Here is a 22,564-nt window from a genome sequence, read left to right as displayed (position 1 = left end):
TAAATTACATATTCAATGTTTTCCGTATTTAAAAACAACGTGTGTTCAGTGAAACGAATTTTATTATGAAAATATTTATTTTATACATATTTACATTGTTATTTAAATAATTTATATTACATTTTTTATTTAGTTAGCATTAGACTTAACTTTTCGTTGAATAGAAATTATTACACTTTTTTTTTTTGCTAAATAATTAACTAAATTTTGTATAACATTTGCAATTACATTTTAATGTATACAGTTTATTAGAACTATAAATAAGTCTCTTATTATAAAGGATTTTACTAATTTGATACATTTAATATTGCGACGTATAAAAACTGTATTATACCCTACTTAGTCCATTCAAGTATCTACTTTTCACATAGATATACATAAATATGCCCTAAATAAATAAATTGCACCTGTCTCAAGAATATTCCAGAATTCCTTCATGCAAAGACTTACATTCGACTTTTTTTTTTTATATTGACAAAATTTACACTTTATATTTACCGACTATTGACTTATAAAGTAGTATTATCATCTAAGAACTAACGTCCACAATGTCAACGTAACCGTATAAACGATATTTGTATAGTTTGGTTGCGCGTCACTGGAAAGGGCACTAGCGTGGCACTCAGCTTCGTCTGCTCGAAGTTGCAGGAGCGGTATGCGCCTTCCGTGCTGATCCTTACAAGTGGCACTACGAACAGCCCTCCTTAGTTCAGCTCCAGCCTCGTTCTCTTGCAACCAGCGCCTCATCCAGGCGCCTAGCCAGGCTAGCTCGCATTCACATCGCAGCGGATTTCCGGTTAGAATTAATCCGCCTAAATAATGACAAAATTACAATATATATTATTCAAACGTAATTTAGCAAGCGGAAAATTTGGTAGGCTATTAAGAATTAAAACTCATTACAAAGATGAGACTAAAGTAGAAGGTTGTTAGATGCTCATAAAGTATGTATAAAGTATAATGCCCGCGTGAGCTTAAGCTCTGACTGAGACATAAATTTTTTATGCCGAACGACTTCCTGCTTCTAACGAGACAAAGCGACGTACTAGATTATTAAAAGAGTTATCTAATTACACAGTGTTCCAATATATATTTATTCTTAATTTAATTCGAATCAAAATTAAAAGAATAAAACAAACACCTATAATGGTACATCCTTTAAAGCGTATTTTTATAAATAAAAATGAGAATATACAATATTAATAATTAAAATAAGTATTTCATTTTATACTACGAAAAAGTAAAATAGAATTTAAAGATTACCTGAAAGTAATTTAGTTGCTACGTGACTCCAGCTCGTGAAATTGGGATAGAATATAGCCGGATCTATTCTCGATATTTGATTGTAGCTAACGTCGATACCTAATTGAGGGACTTGCGAGAGATGCTTCATAAATGCTGCCGGTAGTTTGGTTATTGACGTCTCGCTTATTCTAATAAATATCTCTTGGCTATTTGCGAACGACTCAAATGCATCGTCAGATATTCTCTGCAAATTTAATCCTCTGATTTCTAAATATCGTATTCTCTTTGCATCTATTCCTTGCAGTTGTTTATCCATAATTTCGTCTGAACAGTGTATTACCAACTTATACAAGGATGGAAGACAGGAAGTGATATTAGAGAGTCGAAAACTTGAATGATTTATGGTAGACCAAGTTTGAACGTGTAAGGATCGCAAGGATATTAAGGGACGGAAAGAATCTTGGTCAACTATATCTAAATATTTAAGCCCATTTAAATTTAAATATGACAAATTATTTAAAGATTTAAAACTATTTGGCGTTATTCTTACTATAGGATTGTATGAAATATCTAGTACGTTTAAATTCTTGAGATGAACCCACATTTTTGGCACTATAGAGGTAAGTCGATTCTGGCTTAAGTCTAAGTGGCGAAGATTCAATAATCGCCTTACATCAATCTCCTTAAAACTGGTTATGTAATTCGAAGTTAAATTGAGACTCGTTAAATTAGTCAAAGGTAGATAAGGCACTGATTTCAAACTTAAATTTGCAAGATTCAAATGCCTCAGGTTAGGAAGGTTGTGAAACAGCTCCTTAAAGTTTGCTTTGATGGAGTTAAAACTAAGGTCCAATCGTCGTAAGGCTCCAAGACAAGAAAACGTATTATCAGATAAGACCGTCAACAAGTTGTGTGCCAAGTTAAGATTTGATAAGAACTGTGTATTTCGAAATATATTACTGTCCAGATATTCTAATCTGTTATTCGATAGGTCTAAGTAGCGTAATGTGAATCCAATTTGAGAGAGTGCCGTGACGGGGAATAATGATATTTCGTTAAAACTTAAATCCAAATGTTCTATAACTGTATTTTTAAATACATCTCTTGGAAGTAGTCTTATATTATTGTGGTCCATTTTTAAATATCTTAATTTGTGTAAATTATAAAACTGCTCCACTGAAAGTTGATAAATTGAATTAAAAGAAATGTCTAATATTTGCAAAGATATAAGATCCGTAAAGGATTTCCTTTTTATAATACTAATACTATTTTTATGTAGGTCTAATATTTCTAAGTATACAGATTGTCCAAAAGCTTCGCTTGATATATGAGTTATTTTATTATGTGACAGGATAATCTGCCTGATCGTAGAATCAATGGCTAGAAAAAACATATTTGGCACATCATGAAAATCGTTGTAGGAACCATCAAATATACTAATGGAGACTTCAGTGTCCCCTTCGATATGCTTGACATTATTTTTACTGATATTTAGTGTAAGTGTCGTATACTGATTAGAAACATTATATAAAGAGTAAAGAGAGAGATATGTTAAGTTGTTTCCTTGGAGTTCCAAAACTTCTAATTTTGGTAAATTAACAAATGTTTCCACTTCTATGTAATCGATTAAGTTACCCGCAAGAGATAAATATCTCAAGTTAGGCAAGTTGGTAAAACTGTTCTTAGTCAAGTTATTGATACGGTTATAAGATAAATCTAAGTTTCTTAACTCGGGTATACGTGAAAATGTTTTCGTCGGAATAATGTTCAAAAAGTTGTACGATATCCGTATGTTATTTAATGCTAATGAAACATTAAAATTTTCTTCATCAACAATAATTTCAACTATTCGATTGTAATCTAAATTTAAATATTTCAAATTTGGAAATAATGAAATATCTGACAATTTTAATATATGAAAATCATTATTATCAAACGATAACCAACTAAGATTTTCGAGTCCATCATCAATTTCAAAAGGAAAGTACCCACTGAATATAGTCGCGGAAGCTTCTAGAACGTGCAAAGAGCCAGTTAAGTTAGAAAAAGATTGCGGGTGTATGTAGTATAGGTCGTTAAAGCTCAAGTTAATCTCTTTCACTGGCATACTTGCCGGAAAAACGTTTTTATAAATTTGCGCTATCCTGTTTCCTTTTAGGTTTAGAGTCCCAAGAGAAAAAGACCATTCTCGGAATTCATTCGGCAATAAATTAGATATTCTGTTATAGCTTAAGTCGAGATATCTAATGGAGCCGGGTTCAAGCGTCTGAAGTGCAGAAGGTATGGAAGTTAAAAAGTTTCCAGCTAGTGACAGAGTTTGGATACGGCTCGGAAGTAAAGGAGATTCCTCTAATTGATTGTAGGCTAACGATAAATGTCTAAGTCGCACGACCTGCGCTAAATTATCCGGCAAATGAGATAATTTGTTGTGCTCCACTTCTAAATGTTCAAGTGAATTTTTAAGTGATACAAATACATCTCGATGAATTAAAGTGAGCTTGTTATATGATATGGACAATCTTTCTATACGATTATTAGTATATAGTAATTTTGGAACTACTGTTAGTTCATTGAGATCTAAAATAATTTGCCTTATTTGTATTTCACGAAATATAAGTATCTCGGATGTATCATTTATGTTGTTGTTACTTAAGTCTAATTTTTCTAATTTCTTAGTTTTATTATTAAGGCTATTAGAATTAATATCAATTGTAATTGAATTGTGGCGCATATGTAACATTTGTAACCTAGGAAGATTATACAATAAATCACAGGATATTTCATGCAGGAAATTGTTTGACAGCTTCAATACGGTGAGGGAGGTTGGTAAGGAGTCAGGGCTGATTGTACGAAGATAATTTCCTTCCAAATCTAGTTGTAATAGATGATTCAAAGATGTGAGAGCTTGAGACATCAATTGGGTTATTTGGTTACTGCTCAGAGATAAACTCGTAAGTGTATTTTCCAAATGATGCCACTTAACCTCTGGACTGACCTCTGCTATAAAGTTGCTAAAATAGTGAACAAATGTTAGTAAGGAAATATAACGTGAAAATATATTAGATATTTTACTCAAAAAAATCTTACTTTTGCAAATTCAACCAATTAAGTACTTTCAAATCTTTTAAGCCTTGCTCGGGGATATCTGTAAATTCGTTGTAACCAAGATCTAACGAAGCCAAAGAATTAGCCATCGTGCTGAAAAAAAAAAATACCTGTCATCTTATTTTTTATACTAAACACTTGATTAAAAACGTAACAAAGTGTTACCTAAGTGCATGCGATTCGATGTAGTGAAACCTGTTAGCGACTAAAACTAAGGTCTGCAGGCGTAGTCCGTCCAATGCACTTTCTGATATTACTTCAAGATTGGACATACTTATGTCCAGGTGTTGCAGTTCTATTCGTGGCCATTCTGAAAAATAAATTTCTATCTGATAAAATATGAAACGAATTCAATATTTGTTGAATGTAACTTGACAGCTTAAAGGAATATTTCTTCGTCTTTTTCGTTTTGGATTCTTTATTTGACTGTATGTCTATTACCTTGACAAATTGAAGAGTCATGTGGTGTAATAAATTTATTATAATATAGAACACATTCAAAAAGTTTAATATGTAAACATTCGCATATTCAATGTTAGGATAACAGATGTCTCAGTATCCGTGCAATTGTGACTACCTTGAAATAATCTTTAGACTTTATCTTTATTTGTACAATAACAGTGAAACTTAACGATTATTGTCTTGTTAATAGTTCCACAAGGATTTTATTGTACAAAACTTTCACAAAGAAGACATGAATCATTTTTATGACCTATAAAGTCATATTATGGCACAAAAGTATCTAAATAGGATATCTATGATATGATAGAAATATATCTTTTACTGCCTTTTATATCGAAAAATGTTTAAAAATATAAATTTTAAGATATAGTCGCAAAAAGTTTGTTATCCTCAAATATTTGTACTATTTTTAAATATAAAACAGATCTAAGCTAAAAATAGCGAAATAATGAAAATAAATATACCTACAATTGTTTTATTCGAGTTTAAATGAAATCGAGATAGGAGATGAGATATTACTGATCGAATCAACAAATAATAACCATTTTTTTCAGTAATTGGTAAAGCTATTAGGGAACAAACACGCAGACAAATAACGCTGAATCGATAAAACATTTGGAATCGGCTAAAAAGTAGAATATATTAATTTTATTTTTTTTAATCAAAAGCCTTTTTATTTCTTACAAAGAGACTATTTAACTTTATATTAAGGATAAAATCTTAACAGAAGTATTTTCATTATCTACTCATATACAAAAAATAACATATATTTAAAAAATCAGATTTATTTTGTTACAGGTTGTATGCATATGCATATATATATATATAGATAGATAGATAGATAGATAGGATACAGAGAACATAAATTTGCAAACTGAAAATAAGAAGTCAACCCAAGACACAATTGTGTTTTATATCTTGCTAACATGTAATTTCAACGGCATTTTTTTATTTAGTTTTTTTGTACTTAATTCCAAAGTAGCACTGACAATAAAATAAAAACGATATTATATGATACATAATTATATCTTCTGGTAAAAGTTTACCTTTGTCCATACACTCTGACTTGTAAGAGGTATCAGCCACTCTGCAGCAGGGCTTACTAAATTATTTTTTTTAAATCATTGTTTGCGTTATTGTGTATTTCAAATAAAAGGAAAGTGATGCGATATTGAAACTGTGATAGCCTAATATGTCTTTTTTTCAATATTCTTGGATAGAGGGAAGGGAACAATCTTAACCAATCGTAAACATTTTGCGCGTCATTTTAGGCGTCGTTGATTGGCTGCCCGTCACAACATTTCACAGACCGAAGGGGCATAGACCGTCCACAGTCTATACAGGAGTTGTCCGGAACACACTCCTTACATCATCAATTCATCTTTAACCATGGAATCTAGTTTGTTATATTACTTGTGTGTGCTTTAATATAATTATATCTATGTACATTATAAACCTTCCCAATAAGAAAATATATTAAATATATGTCCACTATTGAATTTATTTACCTGGAAACCTATGTAATGGTACAGCAGTACAGGACATATGTGCTGCGCGACAGGAGCACAGGGGACTGCCCTCACAGGGCTCGAGGCGTTCCGGGGCGAGAGCACTGACGAACAAGCATGCCAGCGCTGTACGCAGCGCTCGCCGCGCACTACCATCGCCCAACACCATCACTGAAACAAATCAACATTCAGTATTTTAAAAAAAAAACTAATATTTTATAATGGTAACCTTTCTGGTCTGAGCACATGTTTATTCGTTGATTGAAAGATATATTATACATATACTACTAGCGATGCGACCCAGCTTCGCACGCAATTTATTAATAAAGAAAATAATATCATATAAATATAATTTATGACCTATATCATTCAGGAATAATGAAGCTTACTACCTATAATATAAAAAATATAGTATAAACCAATAAAAATAACACTCTTTGAAACAGATAAAAAAGTGAAGTATCGTGGGACACCCATTTGGAACGAAGTTGCTTTCGCTACATACATTACACGGACAGACAAAAAGGAAAGGGAGGGAAAGGACGCCTGGAGGACAGACTGTAAGCCGCGTGAAAGAAGTTCGTTCCAATATTATATTTGTACATTTATTTATACGGTCTTCTAATATTCACATACAATATAGAAGTCATAACAATATCTCTCAACGAAAAAAAATCGTGAATGGACTGATAGGTTCTAACAAAAGGTCCAGATAAGACATTATTTTCATGTGCTTAATTTGTGTTTATAATTCATCTCGTGGATAACCACGATAATAATGAAACAAATCAGCCGTAGAACGGAGATGAACCAGTTGATAGAAAAAGTAGATATTAAAATCAGAAAGAACCACTGAGTCTTCATGCATTAATGGCAAGAAAAACGTGCTTAGCAAAACTCTATATTATGTCGGTAAAATTCAGCCACGTACGTATTCGCCAACCCGCATCGGTAAAGCGTAGTAGAATGGTTCAATACTTTTTCCTTAAGTGACATTTGTGGTCTGTTTGGTTAAAACATGATAAAGAATTTGTTTTTTAAAATGTTTCAATCTAAATAAACTTTTAGACTTATGTCAAGTTATTCATATTCCAGGGTACGGAACCCTAAAGTTTCCATGGTATAAATTATTTGATTATTGAGAAGTTATAATATCAAAAGACGACGAAAAATTTTTTTAGTGTGCCGTGAATACGTAATAAGCATTTGGACGGATTGTATTTATAATTGTATATTTTATATAGAATAATTTCAGCTCATTGATCCATCCATGATAATATAATAATTGATATTTTATGGTAAGTATACAGAAAATAATATTTAATAAAAAAAAAATTAACCAGTTGTAATTGCCAGATATATGAAATATAAAGAAAAATAATGGTCTAATTTGCTTTACTTTCACGATAAAATTTAAACTATTTCGTTAAATCGTATACGATGTACGTTGTCTTATTATTACGGTAAGTTTTACTATGAACTTTATGTGCTATTTATTGTATAAATTATGCATTTTCCGAATGTGTGAAAAACCATCGAATATATTTTCCCATTTTTTCATTATTGTAACGCTATATGTTAAACCGAGCAACGCCAAGCCAAACCAAGCCAGGCCAAGCCAGGCCAAGCCAAGCCAAGCCAAGCCAAGCCAAGCCAAGCCAAGCCAAGCCAGGCCAAGCCAAGCCAAGCCAAGCCAAGCCTTAGAATTGAATAGCCGACCCAGTCTTTTCCGAACGTTACTTATTAACAATTATGCAAAAGGGATTGTCGCCCATGGCAACCGATAACAGAAAAGAAAAGACGGGGTCGCTATAGCAACGAGGCGGTAAAATATAACGGAGTGAAAAAATATACACGATGAATAATAAAAAATATATATAACATAGTTGTTGTTATTGCCTTTCGTTTCACTCAGAAGTGGGATATGAAACGTAATCGCCCTAACGAGTTTGTTGGCAATAAAGTCCGTCCGCCTGGGTGGCATAGGCAAGAACGAAATGATTCTAGTGAAGATGAAGAATCTCCGCCACCGCTCGCTATCAAAACTACTGGAATATTTACTAGAAAACGAAGTTGATAGGGCGATACGGAAACCCAATCAAGAAGTTTTATCACTCAGTCATTTCAAAGGTCATCGTGCAACGTCTCCTTTTCCGGAAATTTATGCCGAAGGAGAAGATTGTATATTAACGGCTTGGATAAAATTTTTTTATTAGTTATGGTATGTTCACGGTTGGAATGACGACGTAAAATCATATCATCAACAAGATAAACTTCGTGGTCGAGTCCGTAAATGGTATAATCGTCTTGATTAATTGTATCTACTTCGAACGAATGGAAGCGTTTGTTGATTAGAGCTTTTCCCAGACAACGTGACTTCAGTGCATTATTTTATGAAATGATTACTAGGAAGAAGCCGTCGAACGAAACAATGACTAAATATTACCAACATGAAATCGAAATGTACTTTTGTTGTAACTTATCTGACACCGCTAGCGTTTCACGCATAATCAGAGGCGGCTTAACATCTTCATTGCAATCTAACGCACGTGCATTTCAATGTAAGCATCCGGATGAATTATACGAGGGTTTCCTTTGTGCTCTCGTCGATTACCGTTCACCTATATTCGAAGCAAATGACAAGCCAAATAAGGATGCTAAGCAGTTGCCAAACCTGGACAAGAAGATAAAATCTGAATATGATCCCTGTCCGCGTTAGAAGAAGACTGGCCACATCTTACGAAATTGCTCATTACCTGATCAGCGGTTTTGTTTTAAGTGTGGTTTACAAGGTCATATCGCTGCCCTAGCTCTTTAACTACCCAAAATAAACCATATGTCGATTCGAACAGCAACATTAAAGAAATCAAACTAGTGCAATATTATATCGAGTTTTACAAAAAGGTTGTGAGATTAAACGGATTTTTCTGAAATCATATATAGATACGGGAAGCCAAGTGAATTATATAAATACTCAAATTGTTAATATACTGACGCTTAACGTTATACCATCATGTATTTTTCTAAAAGGCTTTTCTGGAGGCTTACTAAGAGGTCGCGGTGTGGTAGAATTTGATCTGGAAATCAATAACATTAAAGTAAGATGTACCGCACATATAGCAGAGATTGACATGCAGGATATTCACTTATTGATCAGCCAACTAGTTATTAATGCTTATCGCATGTCACTTGTGGTGACAACAAACAAAGATTCCTTACCACCTGGTACCACTATCATCAAAGTTCGGGTTCTAGGCAATGCCAAAGAAAATAATGTCTGCACAAAAACGCGTCATTTTTAGTTTCAAGAAGTGTCCTACTAATTAAACAGCAACATTGCTTCGAGGCGGTGAGGGTTACTTGAAGATTATCAATACTGGTATTAAGAACGAAAATTGGGAAGCAGACGAGACTCTTACAAGAGCAGATAGCTGTGTTGAATCTGCCAACCAGCAAGCCGGCTAAGAACAGCCAAGCCATTACTATCTAAATTGCGTAATATTTTGCCCAATCATAAGCCAAACTGTTTAATGACTAAAGTTTTAAATTCAAATGGTTCTACATTTCTGTCTGCCTCCGTCTTCCTCACGAATGACATAGATAATAATAGTATATAGTGGGGTAGGTATAGTTGAAATCAGTATGGGGGAATCATCAAAGAATCCGAGTTGAAATATGCCTCTCCAGTTATTATAATAGGGAAAAATAACGGTGATAGTCAGTTAAAGTTAAAAAATATATCTTTTGCCAAATATTGACGATCAGATTTCGAAGTTAGCCGGTAAAAGATATTTTGCGAGCCTTGATATGACTAAAAGTTATCATCAATTGTTAATTGCGCCTGAAGACACTCATAAGACTGCTTTTATTACACCTCAGTGTCATTATAAATATGTGCGTGTGCCGTTTGGTTTAGCGAATGCACCTTCAGTCTTTATACGAACGGGCAATAAAGTAGTTAATTCAATACACTGTACACAAATGTCACAATACACTGTACACATGTCAATCTTTATAAAGTGACGTTTCAGCAAAAGAGATTCTTGCCCTTTTAGATGATTGATTACTAACTTCGACTGATTTTGCTTCCGGTATAACAATGTAAGCATCTTCATGAAGTACGTCAGTTTATAGGTCTTTGTAGTTACTTCCCAAAATTTATATATAAATTTGCAGCTATAGCTCGCCCTTTAGCAGAATTAACTAAGAAAATTCTGCCGTGGACATGGAGTGATAAGCAGGTTGCTAGTTTTGTTAAGTTAAAGAAACATTTGTGCTCTAAGCCAGTTTCAGCTTTGTATGATCCAAATTTAAATCTAGAAATACATACCGATGCATGCAAATTAGAAGTAGCAGGTATATTGTTACAACACCAGTTCGATAGTACCCTGCATTCCGTTATGTATATTAGCCGAGTGACGTCTAAGGAAGAAGCTATGTATCATAGTTATGAGCTTGAAACACTAGCCGTTGTTGAATCCTTGTGTAAGTTTCGGGTATATACTGTGGGCAAACACGTAAAGGTGGTCACAGACTGTCCATGCCACTCTTACAAAACGCGACTTGATTCCCCGCATTGCAAGATGGTGGTTGTAAATACAGGAATATGATATTAGCGTAGAATGTAGACCCGGGGAAAGCATGAAACATGTAGACGCGTTAAGTAGGAATCCAATTGACGCCGTAAATATTAATCGCTTAGAGTTACTGATTGGTTTTATACTGTTCAATATAAGGATTCTAAATTGGAAAATATTATCGATCAACTGAAAACCGGATCAGCAGGACCCGATGTTGTTAATAATTATGTGCTGTTAGACGATATGTTGTATCGGAAGGCGTTCACTGGTAATAGAATCGTAGTGCCCGGAGCAGCTAGGTGGAAAATTGTACAAATGTACGATGAGATAGGACAGGTAGGGTGTAAGGGGTTACAAAAACTTTACTGGGCTGGTGTCTGCAGATTCACTGCGATCCTATTGTAGTGTAGCTCCTGTATTTGACAGTGCAAGCAGCTTGGTGACAGAAGATCTGATTGATTTACTAGAAAGCTAATCAACATTGTGTGCCCCATTGCGGGAGCAATTCTTACAGGATGGCCGATTGTAACGCTATATGTTAAACCGAGCAACGCCAAGCCAAACCAAGCCAGGCCAAGCCAGGCCAAGCCAAGCCAAGCCAAGCCAAGCCAAGCCAAGCCAAGCCAAGCCAAGCCAAGCCAGGCCAAGCCAAGCCAAGCCAAGCCAAGCCTTAGAATTGAATAGCCGACCCAGTCTTTTCCGAACGTTACTTATTAACAATTATGCAAAAGGGATTGTCGCCCATGGCAACCGATAACAGAAAAGAAAAGACGGGGTCGCTATAGTAACGAGGCGGTAAAATATAACGGAGTGAAAAAATATACACGATGAATAATAAAAAATATATATAACATAGTTGTTGTTATTGCCTTTCGTTTCATTATGTTTTATTTTTCATATTTGGTGTGATGTATTTTGGTTTTATATAACATATTAAATACGCAAAACTAAAACTAAGCTAGTGATACCTCCTTGATAAAAAATATGACATATAGCTTAGGAGCTACACGGGAACAGATTAACATATATAGAGTATTAGACTTATAATCAACCTTTTTGCCTCACCGTCTTTATACACCCATACTGTAGACGCAACGATAGCGTGTTTCAGAATACGTTGGTTAGATATTACATTTCACGAACTTAATGCTATTAATTAAAGAGACAGATGAAATTCCGTGTACAATGGCAACTTGGAAATAGTGTTTTCTGGAAGCGTTTTCCCGTGGAAGAGAGAGAGATTAAATTCATAAAAATGTTTAAATATCTTTATCATGTAGCTCTGTTATATTTTATACGTTAGCGCTATTGTCTGTTGAGGAAAGATAACTCGTCGACGTGCTCAGACAAAATTCCATATCGATTGAGTAATTTGTTTAAGTAGATTTCGAAATTGTTTGTAAATCACATATGTTTAAGGGTCACTTCACATTAAGTCTTCGCACTCGCCCATATTGGCAATATACGTAATTTTAACCATTCTTTACAACGCCAATGTTCCAACCACCAATCTACCAACCGAACCCAACGATATAAAGTATTGATGACTGGCGGTAGAATATGTGGGTCCAATCTAGACTTATATAAAGCCTTACCACCAAGTAAATTTTGAAACGAAAATGTATTTGACATTGTCTTTCAACCGATAGACAATTATTTACTCGTCGATTTGTTAACTGCACTTTATCTAGCCCCTCTGAGAACGAATCAAAGCTAAATTTAAATAATTTTAGAATTAAAACGTTCTTAAAAAAATATCTAGTCACTGAAACTCAAATGTCAGAACTACAGTTTAAGTAGAGTAACGCTTTTTTTTAAGAATGAAGTTGTTCACAAAAATACTAAAGCACCTTGTTACTTAAAAACTAGAACAAGAGTATACGCCAGGAATTAAGAGAGGTTAAAATTAGCAAGTTGAAATGTCGACCTGCTTGCATTCTTTGTAAAGACTGGAATTTTTTTTGACTCCTAGTGCCAAGGTGCAAACTAGATGATGAAAAATTTTATAATAAAAACACCGTTATTACACACACATATATACAAATAATAGAATTAAATATTATTTAATTAATAAAAATGAAAAATAATGAAATATAAAATTTCTAATTTCAACAATTTGTACGACGCTATCAATTTTATTTCTTTGATGTTTTCGTGTCTTTACATAAGAATATTTAATTTAAATTTCATATTTATTCATTAAATAAAGAAGACTATCTCTCATATAATCGTAAATATTAATTAATACAAAATATTTTTTTCAATTCTACACGACATTTGAAAATACTCTCTCACTTCAAATTATATAAGATGAATCTAGCCGCTGGCAATCGCTGCTTCGATATGAAATGGTTTCTAGACTCTACATCAATAGCATTCGCTACCCAATATTGGATATTAGCTTCAGTATTCAAGACCAAGTATTAGGTATTTTTGCTTTTAATGTGAAAATTTTGGAGCATCGGATAATATTACGTAGTATTTTTATAAAGAAACTTATTTTTGAAATGTTAACAAAAACTGAAATCGTTAATAATCTTATATTAATAATGAATTATTAATATGCATCTTTTGTAAATCTTAAATAAAGTTTTTACAGAAGTTAATGAGGAACTCTGCCTGATCTCTCTCCAATTGTGTCGAATTGCCTTCCTAGCGAAATATCAGAATGAGAATACTACTTATACTTATGACATTTATATTAAAAAAGAAGTTACAATAAATAAATTTATACAAATGGAACAGCATTTCATGTGTAGAGTTTTTCTATATAAAGAAAAAAAACTACGTTACGAATAGTACTACGACTAACCTAACCATGTGAGTGAAGTGATATGCTAGGTCAACTGTTATTATTATAATATTCAAATCCTATAAATATAGGCAAAAAATGATATAACCGCAAGTCGATTTCAAAATTCACGCCTCACTCGTGTTACACATGCATTAGTAACTTCTCACAGCATCTCTCTACAAAAAACTATGAATTATTACAGAGTTCTAAATAAATATCACGGCGAATTGTTACAAAGCTATAAATAAACATCACGCTTCTTATGATGTTTTAAATTAATTAATTATCGATAGATATTTTCATATCCATTTTAAGGCTTTATTACAGATGTGTTGGATGAAAGCAATTTGCTACTATTCCAATCTAACGTAACTATTCCAGATTGGTTGCAATGTAGAGTTGGAATTGTAAAATTATGATAATATATTCATGACTTTGAGCGTGTATGGCTAGTTCATTATAAGGTAATGTATACTCATCATTCAAGTATTGTAAGTTGTTAATATTTTCTATATTCATTGCGTATTTATTAATTTACAAATACGCCACACGAGCCGAGATGGCCCAGTGGTTAGAACGCGTGCATCTTAACCGATGATTTCGGGTTCAAACCCAGGCAGGCACCACTGAATTTTCTTGTGCTTAATTTGTGTTTATAATTCATCTCGTGCTCGGCGGTGAAGGAAAACATCGTGAGGAAACCTGCATGTGTCTAATTTCAACGAAATTCTGCCACATGTGTATTCCGTCAACCCGCATTGGAACCCGTGGTGGAATATGCTCCAAACCTTCTCCTCAAAGGGAGAGGCCAGCAGTGGGAAAATTTACAGGCTGCTAATGCTAAAAAAAAAATACGCCACTATACCGATTTAACGCCTATTAGTTGAAAGAAACTATAATAATGTCGTCAAAACTAAAAATCAGTATTATACTTTATTCAAATAGGCTATTACAAGCACCTTTGAATCGTTATTTTACAAAACTATGTTAAGTGAACTTATTGTCCGTTCGGAATGTATCGACAAGAAACTCAGTAGTTACTCTTTTACAACATGTAAAATACAAAGTTATGTTAGTTTAAATACAATCATATATATAATTTATGCTTTATTTATTCATGTATGTTTACAAATTCATGAATAAGAATTTATGGTAAAGTTAAAATTATCTGCGGAATTTTATCATAGAAACGAATATCTTGATCGAAGTCCAGTTTCGTGTGTTAAAACCTATTCTGTTTTCTGTTCAGATTATGAACGAATATTTATAAAATTTTTAAAAGCAATAGATAATAATAAACTACAATTTCCCGTTGCGGTTTCGCATGCGGGAATTATGGTTAGTTTAATTTGAGAATAAATCACACTTCGACCGAATTGAATGGTTGGATTGAAGTTGATGATTTACATAGACGTTCAAAAAGTAATATGAGATTTAAAACCGTTTTTATTTATGTGATCGCTGTGACGTAAATAGTAACTTTATGAATGGATTGATTGGATAAAGGTGTAATCGAATCATTATTATGAAATTTTCACAATTCCTGAACTTCTCCTGTTGATCCTTTATACTATCGACTTTATATTACTAAACGAAAGGTTAACCTGACAATTAAAATATAATTACTACACTCGGTTATGCATCATTTCTTAGAATAAAAAAATAAAACTTATAAGACACTAAAAAAAATAATTAAATACATAAACGGCCTTTTTGATTATAGGTAAATGACTCGTACATCTGGCAATCATTAGATATATATTGTTTAAAATAACATAAACATTAAAATACATAAACATACATTTAATATTTAACATATTAAACAATTAAATTGATAAATAATAATTATTTATTAATCGTGTATTTTTTCAGGTCTTCGTTTTTTAGGGAACTTAAAATGAAAAAGAAACCCTTATCACTTCGTTTTCCGTCTGTTTGTATATCTGTATGTTTTACGTGAAGACTCTTTTTCTCAGAAGGAAACGCAACGTCTACCAAAAGATATGGCCGTTTGTGTTGTATTTATCATCACAACATATGTTATCACAAGTATAATAAAAAAAAACCGAAAATTGGTAAAACTTTCCCTGTGTGGCGGTACGGAACTCTCTTTGCGCGAGTCCAACTGGCACTTGCCCGTTTTTTGTATGTAAGACAAAAGAAATGATGCTTTATTAGTTAATATCTACTTTCTCATCAAGAAAATTCGAGTATAACAATATTTGCTACCATTTATCACCAATAATACATTATTTTAAATAGAATTTAATTTTCAAATATATATTAAAGTTCCATTATATGAATAAAATCTTTTTATTGGCGTAATATTTATTAAATTTAAATAAGTGTAATTAAAATTAGTATTTTATAAGTCGAGCCGACTATAGCTATATATATAGACTATATATATAGAGCCGAGATGGCCCAGTGGTTAGAACGCGTGCATCTTAACCGATGATTTCGGGCTCATGTGTATTCCACCAACCCGCATTGGAGCAGCGTGGTGGAATATGCTCCAAACCTTCTCCTCAAGGGAGAGGAGGCCTTAGCCCAGCAGTGGGAAATTTACAGGCTGCTAATGTAATGTAAATGTAATTTTATAAGTTATTATTAAACTCTATCTCTAGTACGTATTGAGCGAGTCAAATCTTTTAATATAATTTTCTGTCAGTTCTATCTAATCGAAGTAAAGTTTTGCACGTATTTTTGGTACTAATAACAAAACAATTTAGGGTGCTAAATTTCATTACTTCTAGTATACAAATTCTACATATATTTACGATAAAATCGTTATGTCATTAATAACAGATAATCTTGCATTGCCTTGATTTCACCGGAGATGAGCGAAATAGAATGGAATTAATACTCTAATACAAAAAAAAAACCTTCTAATTTTTTTCTTGTAGTTTTTAATTGAAGCTTTATTTCAGCCATTGTTTAGTATAAAGGGGCAAACAATAGCTTAAGTTCTTATTCATCACTGCCAAGGTTTTAGCATTCTTTGTGCGGATCGCAAACCTTGAATTAAAGAGGAATGATTTTTAAAACTCTGAGTTCTTAATTATTTAATGATATATTATATATGAAGTAACTGAGAAATTTAATGTTTAATTACATACGAATTATTCACGTTAAGGCCTTTATGATAAGAAAAATAAAAATTGTTATTGAAAAAAATTATGTCTACTTGGAATGGTAACACGACTGCTAGAAGTATTTTCCCGATGAATCGAAATTCCAATTCTCCGGGCAAAGAATTATCGACATGAGGGCCTCTGTCACCAGGGCAGGCAGTAAGGCAAGGTGTTCTATTTTTACTAGTACTAACTATTAGGTTCCAAGTGTTATGAGGTTGGTAAATTTGTGTAACTTAAATTGAAAAAAATGTATCGATGTTTGTGAAGGATTAATATTATAATAATAAATTTGTTTTTAATAATTTTGCTAAGTTTTGTTTGAATCGAATAACGATGAAATGGTTTCATTAAAACTTATCATTACTTTATACTAATAAAGAATAATTATTACTTACGATAAGTAAAATAGTAATGTTTACCCGCCCTGACTTCGCATGTGTATTTTAAAATTTACTAACAAAGAAAGTGATCATTGAATATAATTTATACCATATATCACTAAAGAATAATAATACCTTCTACCAGTGAAAACTTTTGTAGACTTCGAATAATGTTCCGGAGATTACGCCCTACATATATACAAATAAATTTTACCTCTATAATATTAAACATAAAAAAAATATCTCAAAGGAATATCCACGAATTTTCAATATTTCGATTAATTATCTTCAAGGAAAATTTTACGCGAGCAGATTCCGTCCAAATTGCGTGTACCTTCTCCTCCTTCAACATTATTTCATTTTATTATAAAAAATAATACAATCAGGTTATGTCAATAAGGGACGGAAATAAAATATGAAAATGTTTACAAGCCTCAAAGAAGCGATCAATTAGCGTACCTAATAGAGTTATTTTATTTCATTGATAAAAATCTATATTCTGATTATTAAAAACATTATAGCCTTTATCAGTTTCAATATCCAACGCGTATAGTAATAGCTGTTTGATTTTCCTGCTATTTCTAATAGTCTAACCTTAGGTGGTCCCATTTATGTTGTTATGAGAACAATGAAACAAGTTCGAACGGCATTCAAAAAAGTTACACGAAATGTACCATTTTTCATGTTGACTGTACTATTTTGAAATTTATAAGATATTAACAGTTAATATTACTGTAACTAACGTTGAAAATTGGGAGCCATTCAAAAATCCACCATGAATTCGAACTAACGAACGTAAAATATCAAACACCTAAACGCCTGAACACACGCGGTCTCGTTAGCACTGACAAAAATAGACAATTAGTTAAGAGGAATGTATGTAATTGTTATTTAATTATTTTCAAACTAATCATCATCAAAGTTTTCAAAGAAAGTTTCGGTAAAATTTTCCTACAAAGAATTTTAATCAGCGCTCGCTTATTCTTGTTTTTGGCAGGATAAAATAATTTGATTGGTTATGCCCAGAATTTCAGACGGTATTTATACCATAGCATACTTTTGCCACTTACAGAGTTCACCCGTTATATTTACTAAAATATTTGCCTAATTATTATTATTCTTATTTTAGATTACCTTAGTTCGTTTCATCTCTCGAGGATATATATATAACATTTTGTATACGATATTACGACAGAGGATAATATTCCAAGATCAATATTGCGTAAATGTAAAACGAAACACGATCGTAATAACGAGACTTATTTTACGAGTTATGAGTATTCTATAGTGTCTTTTAACACTACACAATCAATTCGTTGTATAGTATTATACTATAATAGTTATATTTAATTTAGTATTTTAATATTAATAAAATATTTTATTTGAAATTATATAATAGACAAATGCCCTGGAAATGCCTGTTTTGGCATAAACATGTCGTTGATATTTCTATTTATTAAGACCATTATTGTGCCAATATTATAAATGGCTTAGTATTCGATAGAGAGATGGCCCAGTGGTTAGAATGCGTGTAACTTAACCGATGATTTCGGGTTCAAACCCAGGCAAGCGCCACTGAATTTTCTTGTGCTTAATTTGTGTTTATATTTCATCTCGTGCTCGGCTGTAAAGGAAAATACCGCGAGGAAATCTGCATGTGTCTAATTTCAACGAAATTCTGCCACATGTGTATTCCACCAACCTGCATTGGAGCAGCGTGGTGGAATATACTTGCACCTTCAAAAGTAGAGGACGCCTTAGCCCAACAGTGGGAAATTTACAGGCTGCTAATTTATATTCGATAAATCTAACCAACAAGAGGGAAAGTGCTGGAAGGCATACTTAAATTTCGACTAGATAGAAATTAGATGAACTAACACGGTGCTCAATTAGTGCTTTAGAACGGCCTTACTAACAGAAGCTTAATATGAACCTTTATACGGTGTAGCATTACACTATGTATGTACATATGTAGATTTCCTAGACAACGCTTATTCATTATAATATTTCCTAGACCTCTCCAATGCAATTTGATTTTTATTCCTTTTTTAAATTTTTAATTGAGATTGGAATGTTTTGTATTTTATTTATTCGTTGCGCAATTTTTCTTATTTTATTTCATCTGGTAACGCAAGTAGTATTTTAGATAAACCTAATTGTATCCTTCTTCTTATACATTTTCGTATAAAATTATAAAACTCTATTATAATACATTCAGCAAAGGTCCGTACGTACGATGCTTATATTATATTTTTTCGATTTTCCGTTTAGTCTATTTCAATAATGTTGAGTTGTTGTAGCAAGAATTTGAAAGTTAACACTACCGCGACTCAAAAAGTACGACAAGCTAATCTCAAGCTTAACTCTTCACCGGTCCGACAATTATATGTGTGTTAACTCACATTATTACAATTCCGCATTTAGTGAACAGGGAGTGAATATTTGCCCCTATTGGAATATCTTGGACGCAATTTTCTAGTATCGCAATGAATGAATTTAAGACTTTCCTAGCCGAAATTAGGAGTCCTGTAAATTAATTTTATGTATGGAAAATATAATTGTAAAAATCAGAAACAGTCAAGTTCGAATTTATATTCTAGTAGATAACGTACATGTTAATAATATAAGCTAAGTTACAGGTAATAAAAGGCAGATTCTTGTCAGTTCTTCTCGGTAGAATCTACATTCCGAACCGGTGGCAGCTTTACTTTAAATAGTTTGTTAAATGACGATTCAAAAGTGCTTGTAAAAGCATACTTGAATAAAGTATATTTTGATTTGATTTGATTCTGTTTCCTTCTATTGAATCAAAGATCAAAGAGTCTACGATGTACATGGGTTAATAACATATTAACAACAGTAAATGCTTGATCTTTAGATCGTAAATTAAAAACCGAAACTAATTTCATGTTTATTATTAAAACATGGTCTTAACGTAAAACGTTTAAATATCGAGAACATAATATTACTGACTAACCTTAGAAAATGGCTTTAAATAGCAATGGAATTGGCTTTTGTGATGAGATAAAATATTTAAAATAACTCTTATTAGGGCTTTGGGCAAACATGTCTGAGTAGGTACAACCAATCACATACTTTATTGCCTAACATACTAACTATAGAGGACGAGTGAGCCAGTGTGAAACAAGGGACGTAACATCTTAGTTCCCAAGGTTGGCGTCGCATTGGCGATATAAGGAACGGTTAATATTTATTGCAGCGCCAATGTCTATGAGCAGTGGTAACCATTTACCAAGTTGTCCAACTACTCATCCGTGTAACAGTTTTATAAAATAAAAAAATAAGAGGAAAATTAAAATCCGTTAATTATACGTGGAGATTAATTAGTATATTTATACGTATTCAGCATAATAAGCTTAAATGCTTTTGAACCGACTGGTCTTCTGTTATGGTTCAGAAATGTTTGCAGAGAGACGAACTTGTGTGGAAAAATAGTTACTAAGCGCTAATTCGTAAAAAAATAGTGTCGCTGCTAATCAGATTATGAGTTGGTCCAAGAGTATCCTTCAAATGCTAGCGGATAGCTTATATTTCATCCTGTAATATTAAAGTGAAAATTAATTCTTGGACACAACGTATGGATTCCATAGAATCAAAGATATTACTGTGTATTTGTAAATTTTATATTTACCTATTTTTATTTGATATTTATTAATGTTAATTTAATTTAATAATGTTTAGTTTTATTTGTATTACTAAGTATCCAAAATTATTGATTTTATAATATGAGTGTAATCACTGCGAATTTCCAAACACCGGGCTGTTATCGAGAATATTTCGACAAAAAAAAAACTCCTAATGGTATGACTCGCGGCTTAAAACTAGGTCCTCAGAATCTGCGGCCTCATAGATACTAAACTAGAAAGCATATAGCAATAATTTGAAATACTTGAGTTAAATTAAATAAAAAATGTCATCAATTAAAACATATGCTTTATATAGTACCTGTGAACATTGAGTATTTAAGTTGAACTGCCTGAATGAGGCCATCATCCATCCGATTCGGTAGTTACAATTCTCATAACTTCCTTCAGTTAACGTTCTGCAATCGCAGTAATAACTTGGATTACATGAAACCGTGCATCTAAACTTCGAAACAAAAGCGGCGTGCCATGAGTGTTTCGATTTAAACTTTAAAACGGTTGTAGGAGTTTTATAATGAGACAGTACTGTTATGGCTATCACTTCGATCTTTTTGTTTCTATATAGATATACAACTGTTTTATGTCTGGTATTTAATATGTATGTTAAATATATATTATAATGTTTGGTGATAACAAGAGCCGAGATGGCCCAGTGGATAGAACGCGCACCTCTTAACCGATGATTGCGAGTTCAAACTCAGGCGAGTACCATGGAATTTTCATGTGCTTAATTTGTGTCTATAATTCATCTCGTGCTCGGCGGTGAAGGGAAATATCGTGAGAAAACTGCATGTGTCTAATATCAACAAAATCCTGCCACATCCACCAACCCGCATTGAAGTAGCGTGCTGGAATAGGCTCCAAACCTTTTTCCCAAAGGGAGAGGAGGTCTTAGCTCAGCAGTAGGAAATGTATGGACTGTTAATGCTATGTGACTGTAGGAGCTTTATTTATTTAGTATTATTAAGTACACTAACAGTACATATAACACAATTCAAAACAATTAAAGTGAACCAAAGAAGATGCAATTATAAGTGTACCCAACATTCATAATAATATGAAATACAATAATATTACTGTTACAAATTATATATTTATATGTTGCTGAAAATTAATACAAAATTAATATGATTTAATTTAAAATAATTTTATATAGAAGAAAATAAAGTAAAATAATAATAATAATTACATTTTAGTTAATTAACTATTGCATGAAATTATTATATATTAAAATCACTATGTGTCAAGTCAAACCCTGTATATGGGTTAAGGCCTCCTCAAATTTTCGATGCAGTTTGGTTGTTGGCAAGATATACCTGAATAATATTTTCCTTCCGACAAATGAAGTTTCCTTATGATGATTTTCCTAACGCCGACCACAATTTGCATTATAAAAAAAAATCTGTGGTATTTACTTGGGTTTGAACCCACAGTCATCGGTTATTATACATCGAATCTTAACCGATAAAACAGTTTCAGTCTCTATGCGTTTAATAAACTACATATACTATCATATTAAATTTGAAAGTAACTCTGTTTGTCTGTTACGATTCCACGGACAAATCACTGAACTGAATTCTATGAAATCCAACCCGTAAAACGCTAGCGAACAAGTTAAAAATATTTGATATTTTATTTGAATTCAAAATAGATATAAAAATTTCCTTCGGACATGGATAAAGCCTTAC

General features: G+C 32.5%; 1 protein-coding gene across 1 annotated transcript in view; it reads right to left on the bottom strand.

Annotated features, from left to right (window-relative positions):
* Positions 1 to 492: 492 nt before the first annotated feature.
* LOC125065987 (chaoptin-like) overlaps positions 493 to 22,564 on the bottom strand; it is a 32,956-nt gene continuing 10,884 nt past the window's right edge. Inside the window, exons 2-6 of the mRNA XM_047673859.1 lie at positions 6,321 to 6,491; positions 4,516 to 4,660; positions 4,333 to 4,443; positions 1,264 to 4,256; positions 493 to 812 (exon numbers count right to left, since the gene is read on the bottom strand). Coding sequence (XP_047529815.1) covers positions 526 to 812; positions 1,264 to 4,256; positions 4,333 to 4,443; positions 4,516 to 4,660; positions 6,321 to 6,489 — 3,705 coding nt within the window. The 5' untranslated portion in view covers positions 6,490 to 6,491 and the 3' untranslated portion in view covers positions 493 to 525. The remainder of the gene's footprint in view (positions 813 to 1,263; positions 4,257 to 4,332; positions 4,444 to 4,515; positions 4,661 to 6,320; positions 6,492 to 22,564) is intronic.

The sequence above is a fragment of the Vanessa atalanta genome, chromosome 8 (genome assembly GCF_905147765.1).
Source record: "Vanessa atalanta chromosome 8, ilVanAtal1.2, whole genome shotgun sequence".
Classification (NCBI taxonomy): Eukaryota; Metazoa; Arthropoda; class Insecta; order Lepidoptera; family Nymphalidae; genus Vanessa; species Vanessa atalanta.
The sequence above is the reverse complement of the archived record's forward strand: the minus strand, read 5'-3'. Positions and strand labels throughout refer to the sequence as shown.